At 41.1% G+C, this 12076-nt stretch overlaps 1 protein-coding gene across 2 annotated transcripts in view; it reads right to left on the minus strand.

Moving 5' to 3' along the window:
* Window positions 1-858: 858 nt before the first annotated feature.
* Window positions 859-12076, minus strand: part of slc35f3b (solute carrier family 35 member F3b) — a 46586-nt gene continuing 35368 nt past the window's right edge. For both annotated transcript variants that reach the window (XM_053332997.1, XM_053332998.1), the window contains 6 exons: window positions 9284-9626; window positions 4854-5073; window positions 2339-2464; window positions 1612-1804; window positions 1391-1480; window positions 859-1100 (listed from right to left, as the gene is read on the minus strand). In XM_053332997.1, the coding sequence (XP_053188972.1) occupies window positions 859-1100; window positions 1391-1480; window positions 1612-1804; window positions 2339-2464; window positions 4854-5073; window positions 9284-9626 (1214 nt within the window). The remainder of the gene's footprint in view (window positions 1101-1390; window positions 1481-1611; window positions 1805-2338; window positions 2465-4853; window positions 5074-9283; window positions 9627-12076) is intronic.

Here is a 12076-nt window from a genome sequence, read left to right on the forward strand (position 1 = left end):
ATTGACTTTTGGGGACTCTAGCCCCAGGAAAGCACATAACCACAAGGGGCCAATCAATGTGGTCAAAAAGGGCCTGACTTCCTCTCACTGGCCAAACAGAGAGAGGCAGAGTGGAAGCCTCTTGAGCGCAGATTGATCCTTAGACGTCCAGACAGGTCCCTTCACACCAGATGAGCCCATCAGGTCGACGGCTCCAGGACATCCAAGGTGTGAAATACAGCTATATACAGTGCACGAAAGGCAGGTATTTGTCATGAAGTTTACACCTGAAGGATGCCACTGTGGGCCTCCCTTTTGTTTTCAGGCATTCAGCATATTTAGGCATTTGTCTTTGGATCTTAAAGGTGTGTATATGTGTACATGTTAAAGCCAGCAAGTCCACAAGGTGTTAAGCCTGCCTCAAAATGTGTCTGTCTCTTTTTCTCAGAGAATAGAAGAATATCAGGCAAGTTGGCAAGTCTTCCTAGGTGCAAGGATGTAGTGAATCAATGGAATGATTAAGAGGTACAGCAAAATGTATAAATTACCTAATCAGTTATAACTGATCATTTTTGGAGTAGGAAAGGATTACAATTGATATGAGTCCATGCACCAACTCGAATAACTTCTGAGTGGAATGGACAGCAAATGAAGGAACAATGATGCACAATCTGTGCCTCTTGTGCCACTCCTCTTTGCCAAAACGTTACAGGTCAGAGGCAGTCCAAAAAATGTTTCACCCAGGAAGCTACGGGAAAGAGAGGGCAAGGTACCAGGCAGGTCATGGCAATCAAATGTCCTGACATGAACTCTAAGATGTATAAAGGTGTCTCCCTTTATATGTGTGTGTTTGTGTTTGCATTGTAATATTTCATGGTGTCAGTGTGCAAATGTTGACATGGAGGTCCGGGTTCTCCCTCTCCAGTTGAGCCCTGTGGTGGAGTTTGCCTCTCCGCTGCCCTCTGCTGGCTCATCACGTTTGCGCAGCTTGGTGCTGAGCTGAATGATACACTGGTCCCAGTCCTCTGGTAGCAGCAGCATAAGGAAGCCCAGGCAAATGATGAACACAGCAATGAGGCGCACAGTGTTGAAATTAATTTCACATGTGTAGAGGTCCACCACTGTACATGAATAAGGATGCATTAGTATGAGTGTATGCAGAAATGTGTAAATATTGCAATAAACAATTACATTTTACAGTATTCGTGTAAACCACAGTGCTATGCAAATCACTATAAATCAGTTAAAATGTTACATACAATGACAAATATACAATGAAAAGGAACCCAATTTGAAGTTCATACATATTTAATATCAATGACAACTTTTGGGGGCTCTTCATTTCAATAAATATTAAATGGTGGACCCAGATCTAAAAAATTAGGTCTGGAATGAAAACCAAGACACTTACTGGCATTTACAGGAACACTTAAGACGATGCCAAGGGAGATTAACGTTGGGTATGTTATCGCAATGCCAAAGTTCACCAGGACGTTGAAAGCTGTGTCAAGAAGCAGAATCAGACTGTCACCAGCACACACATATAATGAGTGTCAAACTGGGCAAAAAGATTTTTATGGGTTATCACTACAGCATCAGATTCATGTACAATGTTGTGTCATCTTTGCATACCAAAAAGCAGGCCTGCAACTCCACAGAGGTAAGCCCAGGGGATGTCTTGAGGTGAGCCAATATACTCCACATGTGTAAAGTACAGGATGATCGGCACAAAGCTGACAAAAATAAAGTTGGCGCTTCCAACGATGCTCAGGAAGAGTGCAGCCTCTCCAAATTTGGCACTGCCCAGGACCATCTTGAAGAGCACCTTAAGAGAAGGAAGGAGCAGACTTATCAGGAGAGCACTTGATGAATGTACAGAATCTGCCCCCTAAGAAGCAGCAGGGTTTGCAGAGGGCACGCCTGCCAAGTACCTGCCATGTCTCTGGCACAGAGCTGCGGCTGTCTGTTTATCACATTAGGCAGCACAGACAGACGGGCTGAGGAGACCAGAGCCAGTCAAAATATAGCTATCTATCTCGTAACCTCCTTGATCAGGACATCACAGCCTGAGGCCGGCGAGCAAACACACACATTTCACCCACTTCTGTCAGCTAAGCCTCACACTTCATAATCTCCTCCTGTCTTCTGCCACCTGGTTACATAAGTAGAATGGAGCTAGTCCAGGATTTCTTATATAAGACGGAAGTATTCATACTCATGTTTAGCTATGTTAACATTATTTATTCCACTGCAAATGAAGGTGTCACTACAAAGGAGTTACATACTAGAACACAAGCTATTTATTACATAAAGTTTGATGTAAATGAACTTTTCAGTAAACAAAAATGCAAACAAAGACCTTGTAGAGCGCTGACATCGAAGCAGAGGCGACGACCAAAGTAATGCCAATGACCGAGTGGCTGTGGAATCCATCTGCATAGGTCATCATTACGATGCCTGCTATGGCCAAGATAGCTGCTACTATCTGTAGAGAGAGAGAGAAACATCAGAGAAAGACGGATGGACAACATGCTGCTCACAGTATGATGATAAAGATGCCTGAGCCGTTGCTGCTGTGTAGGGACACAGCAGGCACACATGGCCTCTACTTTGTTATTCACTGCAGAAATCACAAGCCTCACAGGACCAGATTTATAATGATATAATTAATATATGGTTTTATTTTATAGTCAGCAGACTGTTGATGTGGTATTAATGCAGACAAATACAAGCACACAACACTTGGAATAAAGTCTGCGCTCAAATTCCCAGTGCAAATGCTTCCAACACAGGACAGGCAGCTTCTCCAATGTTGGGCTGATTGTCTGACATTGATTTCCGTTGCTCAGCCATCATGTTTACATACCAAATACTTCCTTGATCCACTAGCCCCCTGCTTCTTCTCACATCCAGTCCAACTCATCCGCATATCTGCCATTATCACAGCTTCAAGACAGCACCAAACTATTTGTTCTGTTTCCTACCAGAACCCAAGTCTTTCATCTATTACATCTACAGTGTTTGTCTTTACTGCTTGTTTGGGTGCATGTAGCCAAAACTGTACGTGCAAGTGTGCTAGGTTGAGGAATATCGCAACAGGGACAAGGCACAGTCCAGCTGAGCGGATTAGTTCTGCATTAAGGAGGTGTCAGGAAGATAAATGAGCCGAGTGTTTTTGCTTGGCCAAAGCCCTTGGGCACCTTTGGTGAAATGGCTCTTTCTGCACTGCAGGCTGCCTGTCAGTCACAGCAACACCTTTCATTTCTACTGAAGGGCTGCTTGCTTATAGGGTCAGTGACCCTGCTCGTGTTAGTGTTTTAGTTTCTCAAGATGTTTCAGCACAATGTGAGGGGTCAGAGGGGGAAAGGACCGTGACTACATTTAATCCTGTGCACACTCAACATGTTTACGACACACCTGCACACTGGGCAGCAGGGGTGATTACAGTGATCACTGAGACAGCTGGCATTACTGTTAAACAATGATAGATTAGCTTCCCCCATCTCTCTCCCTCCTCCTTCACTTTCATGGCAAACTCGTCCAACATCCCCTGCATTGCTGCAGACATTCAAACACCGCAATCCGCACCACCAAACAAGAAAGAGAGAGAGCGACTGGGGGTGTGAGAGAGGGAGAAGCAGGATTACTACAGAATTTGTCTCTTACTGAGGCCTTTCATTGCAGAGAATGGGGGTGGGACAAAGGGGGCAGCACTGGGGAAATATATGGTGGTTGTGAGTGTGTTAAAGAAAAAGAGGGGGTGAAAATCCACTCTGCAGAGTGCAGGACGGATGCAGACATGAAAGGATCTAAGGTGTGTGGGGGGAGGACAGTAGGAGATACCTTAATTCACAAAGCTAAGCCCTCACTCTTGCTGCTTTCCTCTTCTCATCTGGGCAAAACCAGTGACAAACAAGCAAGCACTTGCAGCAGGGGGCTCATTTGAAAAACATGGTGATCACTGGAGGGAAATGAAGCTCGCACAGTAACATACTCTCAACTGTGTTATGTGTGTAACTCATGCATGCACTTGTAAATTCAGACAGAGAAACCCAATATGATGAATTATAATTATGTTGGCATCGTGATTGACCTGCTACAAAATAGAAACACAATTTAAAACCACATTTAAACACAGAGCTTCGAGGAAATCCTTTTGTTCCATCAAAGCAAAGTGAGACACAGTAAGAAGCACAATGGCAAGTGAATGTTATCCTGTTTTTTTCATATTATCCAACAAACATATCTGAATGATATATCATCAGACAATACTGGCTTCTCACAAATATATCTGTATTGGTGTATACATCTGCAATCTGTAATGCAGACATAGAACATCTGACATGTGTTTGTGTACAACAGTATCAAGTATCAGCCCATAAATTTCCTTTTCTTTTTTAAACATATTGTCATTTCTGAGAACCAAAAGATACACATATATAATAAGTCATCTGTATATTTTTAGAAAATTGTATGTAAATATACATTTGTTCCTACTACATTATGTAAATTAGTGTCTTTGGTGCATATGCCAAAAAAAGTGTTGTGAGGCTCACTGAATGTGCGTAGTACTGTTCCCCTGGTGGCCACGGCTCTAAGTTCCTTTTCAGCCCATAGTTTACATTGTGATAACATCACGAATGTTCCTGAGGAAAGTTTTACAAATATAAAACCTCCACGGATAAAAAGTTATAATTGACCATGTTTGCTGGTCAAGATGTCCTATTAACAGTTTTACAGACGTCTCTTTTACAATGTTAGGCTATGGGGAAAATGCTTTTTGCTGTCGGGGAATCCAACATTTTCTCTCAGGAAGTGAGCAAAATCAACAACAAAATCCCACCCAGTCCCCCAACACACACAAAGCTACTCACCCTGACCCCCATGAAGCGGTCTCTGAGTACAATCCAAGAGAGCAGGAAGACAAAGGCCTTGTTACAACAGAACAGTGCTGACACGTCTGTTGTGTTGATCTTCCTGAGGGCCTGCAGGTACAGGTAGTTGGTGAGGATCCATAGCAGGCCAAAGGGAGCTACCTTGGTGAAAAACACCTTCGGTGTCAGCCCATCGTCCCCAAAAAACCTGCAACACTCCCTGTGTAAAAACATCACACAGAATGCAGTGTTAGCATTTTGAAAATATGATATAATTAATTTAAGAGCTGATACATAATATTATGGTCTGGGAGTTGAATCAATGTTTATGAACATCAACAGCTCTGCCCGAATAAATGATTCCAGCAAGACCACGTATTCTGATCTGTGAAGGGTTTGTAATTCCTACTTAAAACTCTCATGTACATGAAAATTACATTGCAAACTATGTCGGTACAAATCTCCTCTACTATAAAAAAAAAGTCAATATTTATGAATACTGATCTGGCAAAAGGCATTACACTTAAATACTTGAAAAACATTTTGCAGTCTCTATTAGTTAAACTCCCCTGGTGTTTTGTCTTTGCCAAAATCTGGTTATGGTGTTTCCACTGGAGAGTGTAAATAACAATCTGGACAGGTTCCACATAGAAAAATGCATTGTGTTATTAAACTGTGCAAAACAATTTGATAATCTGTCTGCACTTGGTAAAACAGATGTGTGCTCTTTGGGAGAGGCAAATGTAGCTGACAAATAAACTCAGCATGAACAGGTGCTGCTGGGATAGTTTCTGCCTAAAATCTTTGGTGAATCACCAGAGGCGGAAATCTGTTGTCTCCTGACGCTAGCTGCCTGCCATTGAGAGAACAACATATTTCAGTAAAGCTCCTGTAAAGTGCATTGGCTTAAGTCCAATAAAACAGTCATAGCTTTTATGGAATAATAAGTTTGATTGATTGCGTGTTATGTAATGTCAGACGAAGCTGACACATCTGAAAAGAAATATCCTTCTTTCTCTCCTTAGCATTACTTGAAAAGACTGAGTTCATTTTGTGGATGTGAAGCTCCATGTGGGTGTAATGCTGGAGGGTCTAACACGTCAATATTTTATAAATCCACCAGGGACATTCAGTGCATACATATCTTTTTCTGGTATTCATGCATGATGACTCAGACCAGCTGGATTAACCCTTTATTGTTCTCTCCAAGCTAATGTGTGCAAGATGCAGATGCGACGATTCAAGGCTGACTGTGGAGGCAGAATTCTTCTTGTGTGTATTTGTCAGTTTTTTCTGTTTTCATTACTATTGTTGATTGATTCATTTATTTGGCTTGTTTTATTGATACAGTGTGATTTTAATTTCTGTTTGTTGACGACTTTGTGGAATCTAATGGGAATAGAAATAAAGAATAAAGTCTACATGCAGTCATAGCCGGCTGGGTCTTGATGGAGGCACTGAGAGCAAAAAAAACCCTACAAACTGAATCTGATGAAAGACGATAAACAGTGGTGACATTTAGGAAATGTTATCTTTAAGAAGCAATTCAACCTGAGAGGCTGATAACTGAGACAAGTGTGAGGCTTAGTCCCGAGAGTATGTTTCATCCAATATATCCACTAATTTCTGGCATATGTCTTAACAAAGGAGTCTTTAAATGCATACAAGAGAAATTGTAGGTTTCATGTGACAAATGTGCTGCTAGTGTAAAAGAGATTGGCTGACAGCTGATGTGTCACCTCCTTGTAATGTGAAAGAGTAACTGAACCATGGCATTATGAATCAATATCAATAAACCTGATAGTGATCTGTCCACTCTCTTACTATGATTTGAAATGTTCAGCTTCACAAATGCTTATGTTGCACCACACTGCTGTGATGCTAAAAAAATAAGATGTATTCTTTCATTGTCAAACGAGGACCACCCCTCTTTTCCATCCTCTGTCAAGAAATAACATTAATGCATTTTTTAGACATTTTGACTGCTACTGTTTACTTTGCTCTTCCCCTGAAAGCATCTGGCCCTGAGAAACTGATGAAACAGCAACAGAAACCGAGGAGTGGCAGGTAGCACGTTTGCCGGAGAGTCCTGCTGGATACTGAGAAGCAGTGTTCTTATGAATCAACTCTGCTGAGTCTGCATGGAAAGTGAGCCTTTATAAATACAAATTCAGTGAATATCACATTTAAGTGTATCAACATTTCACAGAGACAACAGATACAGATACAACACCTTCAAATCAAAACATACGATGATAATTTAGACAACAGTGTGTAAGTAGTAAGAGCCTTTCCTGTTTTAACATGATATTTGCCCCATGCACTCAGTTTGGTGTGGAAGAAAAGACCTGTAAGTCAAACTGGGCTGATTTAATTGTATGCACGCCTCATGATGAGCATACAAGTGGTCAAGTAGCTCACCCTCAATGTAAGGGAGTAGCAGCAGTTGGCGAAAGAATTAAGAGAAAGACAAGACGGAAAAGGAAAAGGAACAAAAATGGATGACAAAGAAAATTGGAAGGAGGTGAAATGCGAGGGAGGGAGAGAAAGTGCAAAGAAAGAGGATAAATCTGCAGGCAAAGAAGAGGAGGAAGAAAATGGAAAATTGAAGAAGCAACAGTGTCATTATCTCTTTCCCCTATTCCCGAGACAGGTTTTGTGTTCAAATGCTAATCAGACACCAAAACACAGAAAGTTATCACGACTGCAACCATTTAATCTCTCATCACGACAATCACAGATGTTTTGGTACAGACATTCATGTTCCCCTCTGGATGAATTGTAAAAAAATGTATGATTCCCCTGACTTGTATCTAGCATCATGATGAGATAATTTCTTTAATCTGTCTCATGCAGCTCCAATTTGTCATATCATCTGCCGACAATGAAAATCCTTTCAATTTATGTCTATGAAGCTACAGTAGCTATTACCAGTCTCAGGTCTCTCTTTCCACGGCTGCTGTTTTATATAAAATGACAGGACAGGTATTACAGATGTCAAGTTTTGGTGCAGTTTGAATAAACACAAAGGAAACTGCATGTTTTATATTCAGAGCACATCAGCTGTGGCCAAGGAGTGGGAGCCCCAGATTCTTGTGTAAGCCCTGAAATAGGAAGAATTACATCACAGACATGCATCAGAAATATAGCATCAATCCCCCCGGCTCACCCACCTACCACATCTTCCACCCTGCCACCTTCTTTGTCTCTTTGTACTAAAGTCACGCAGCAGGCAGAGATAAAAACTTATATCTAAAGGCTATGATTAATGCACTGTTTCAACTGAGAAAGTACTTCTGTATGCTGCAGTGGCACAAATAAAGATGGCACAAGAACCTGATATTACAAATTAAACAAGTGGGCGGGCTATATTGGAAAGCTAATATAAACAGGGAATGATTATGCATGACTAGAAAATGAAAAATGGAAGGTAAACAGCTCTAGCCCAGTCAATGAGACAACAGCAGGCTTAAATGATGAGAATACTCTTAGTGTATTTGTAATCAATATGACAAGCTGATTTCTTATTGTCTTATCTATAAAGCTGAATGTAGTTTTGTGATGAAATGTGGTGTAACTAACTCATTTCTTGGAAACATTTTAGATCAATCATATAATTTCTCCATAAGGCTTTTCATCTTCAGAGAATGTTTTTGAGCATATCAAACGGCAAGTTTCATCTCTACAAAGAGCAATAAGACAACTTGTTCCCCCTCTGCAAAATGAATTCTAATGATAGCATTTCACTGTGGTCTACTGTGGAAGTGGAAAAATCCCTTTCGCTTCTATGACATATTTCCTTTGTTTGTTGTGCGACTGAGCATCATGCTCTTTGACTCTAGTCAACTTGACGTTTGCTGCAGATGTTTTTCTTGATATTTTCTTGATAGTGTAGCTATTATTGTATTTTCTGTTGAGGCTGCTGGAGAAAAAATTTGACCTGATATGACATTTGTGCATTTGTCTTTGTCTTATCAGAATGATAAGAACAATCAGTAAGAAAAACACATATTTTGCAATAAAAAAATAAACCAAAGAATTGTTAAGTAGACCCCAGTACACTGATATTCTCTGTTATTCTCTCGTTTATTAACGGTACATTGATGTATTTTCATCATTACAACAATATAGCACTGCTCCGGGCACTGAGATGCAGTTTTTGTTTTGTTTAAGCTCCATGTAGATCTGCTTCAGTCCTGCTTTTTTCAACAACAGAACATCACAAAATTTGATTTCAGCCTCAACATTTGTGAAAAGGAATGCATTCATTTAAGCTTGAAAATAAATGCAAGCTCTCTGTCACTGTTTGACCACTGGCAGGAGCCTCAGGTCTTCAGAGCAGGAACCTTTTATTGTTCCAAGGTCAAGGCTGAAAACTAAAGTCATGTTTTTGCTGTAGATTTCATAACTTAATGTGAAAGTCCTCTCACCTGAATCTCTGTCTGGGTGTCTGCCTCTCCGGACTCTTGCACAGGTGGCCAATGTAATAGAGAGGGAAGAAGAGGCAGTTCCAGGTGGTGGCGAACCAGGTGAGGGTGAAGGGGGCATCAAACTGCTTGAAGGTCAGCTTGGCCAACTGAGTGGAGCCTGCCCAGGACGAGCACACACACATCACCATGGCGACCCCCCACAGGGCCTTCTGTACCTGTACAGTTGTTATTCTGATGCAACAGTGGAGCCTCCGTCTGTTGGAGTTGGATTCTGCTCCTGCCACGCCTGCAGTCGATTGTGCGTCTGTAGTGCCCACCACATTCTCCCTGGTGCGGTCTTCTCCTAAAGGTGGATACACACGTGTTATATTAACAGGTACGCTCATTCAGATTGACAAGTGGACAGAAAAAAAAAGGAAAAAAAAGGGCCCTGCTCAGAAACAGCATATACATTGACATACAGAACGTACCAGGTATTACATAAAAATCAAAGACATGGGGTTACGTTGACAGAGATGTATGTGAGTTGAGTATTACTTTTTAGGTCATTCTTGACAGATATAGAAGAAATGGTTGCCACATCCTATCAAAGGTTGCAGAGCTGAGAGAGACATTGTGTTGGATCCTTTCCATATGTAGCAGATTATTCCAGTGTTCTTTTTAATTTGTTTTCATACTCAACCATTCTAATTCAAACACCCTTTTAACTGCAGCTAATTGTGTGCAGAAAAGTATATCATACATGTATACATTATTTTATTATCTTTTTAGTAAATCTGAATTTACTGCTCAGCCAGGAGACTCTTTTATCCATCTCTTTTATTTAGTGAGTGACTTCAGGTCACCCATGTCCTAACATCTTTTTCTAGATAAAAATAGCTGCTTTCACAGTTTAATTGAACCTGAAGGTAATCAATCAGACATTTGAGTTAAAAGTGTGGTGATCGAGTGTGACAGGCTGCAGCCAAACAAAGGACAAAAAGGGCAGATCTGATATCCAATCCAAGACGACCTCTTTTCCTCACCACCTCACGAGTTACAATGACGTGTGTGCGGTCTAGATATTCCTCATGTTGTGGGGACTCACCTCTAAACGTAAAATGAATGTAAGTCAATGTACTGTGTGTGTGTGTGTGTGTGTGTGTGTGTGTGTGTGTGTGTGTCTGTCTGTGTGTGCAGCGTGTGTGTGCGTATGTCTGTGTAACAAAATGCATGCACATAACAACACTTAACCTTCTACTGCTCCTGTCAAAACTTGATAGCCCCCATATTTCTTCAATAATGTGTGAATTCAAGCAAAATGTTGCCATGCTGCTTTCCATCCCACTCACACCCACTCTGTGCTTCAAAACTGATTCACTCCCCAAGGTCATTTTGCTCCCTCATGTCATTTAACTTACTTCAGGATACATTGTTTCTAACGTAACATTAATTCTCTTAGGTCATCTAAATGGACATTTATTCTGCGGATACAACAAGCTACATTATTCATGCAGAAGCACTAAATGTAGACATGCTTTATCTCTCACTTACATTGGTATTGGTAATACATTAACATACTATCTTGGCTAAGACTAAAAATAAAGAACACTAACACGATCACCAGCAAATCCCTAGTAAAATCATTTTGACCATTTTTCAGCCAAACAGAGAACAAAACTTCAAGACCACCACTTTATCAGAACACATTAAACAACAACTCTGTATCAGCTATCTTTCATAACACTTGTACAATACGCATCACGCATCTCAGGAAGCTTCCTGTCTTCCAGCAAGTTAAAAATGATGGATTTCCCTAATGGTGTTTCCAGGGGTAATGATGTGCCGTAGGAAGCCTTTTACCAATTCATTTGCATTGTACATTGCTGACTGGAATATAGAGTGCACTTCAAAAGGCTTCCATGAAGCAGGAATAAATCTAACTTAAAGTTAGGCTGCATTCACACCAAATCTGGCAATGCAGCACCTTCCTGCAGAGATGTGCATGGGTGCGAGCGTGTGTTTTTGTGCTTTAGAACGTAACCACCATGAAACACTTTTTTGTTCTCTGATTCACTCTTTTGTTTCCGCTACTCTCATACACACTCTAGCTCAATCAACCACCACTGGTGGTTCTGGAAGCCGACAACAAAGTCAACAAGTAAACATAATTCTTCTTCCCGTGGCCGTCTTCAGTCTGATTGCCAGCTTACATGATTGGCAACTGCAGTTTGACATCAGATTGTGTTTCTACAAAAGCTGATTCTGGCTCAACTTCTTGCTGGGTTACTGAACCCCATGTGGTCCCCACTCCCACGCCCTAAATGCACTACCACCATTAAAATGAATGGGAGGTCTGCCTTTTTTCCACATTGCCAGATTTGGTGTGAATGCAGCCTTAACTGTGAAAATGGTTGTTCAGCACAGACTCAAATCAGGAGGACTTTAAACCCTAATATATTATTTCAGTCACCCTGTGTCAGTTTACCACAAAACCTACTATAGTATGTCTCTGTGTTGATGCAATCAGTGTAATCAAAGGGACACCTATTGTCTAATATAAACAGTTTGCTGCGCATTTTACAAAATAGCTGAATGAGGGGGCATCCGTCACACCCAATGAAGCAGCTCATTCTTCCATGGAGAGCTGCCTCTGACCTTGCCAGGTGGTCTCATCATATCACAGATTAACTTCTCTGATGACTATCGCCTTCTATGCTAATGCACTGGCTTCCCCAGGCTCTCTGCTGAATGCACAAGAGATTCACTTTCTATTTATATTGCCAAAAAAAAGAAAAGAAAATGTGTTGCAAT

This window comes from Scomber japonicus, chromosome 14 (genome assembly GCF_027409825.1).
Source record: "Scomber japonicus isolate fScoJap1 chromosome 14, fScoJap1.pri, whole genome shotgun sequence".
NCBI lineage: Eukaryota > Metazoa > Chordata > Actinopteri > Scombriformes > Scombridae > Scomber > Scomber japonicus.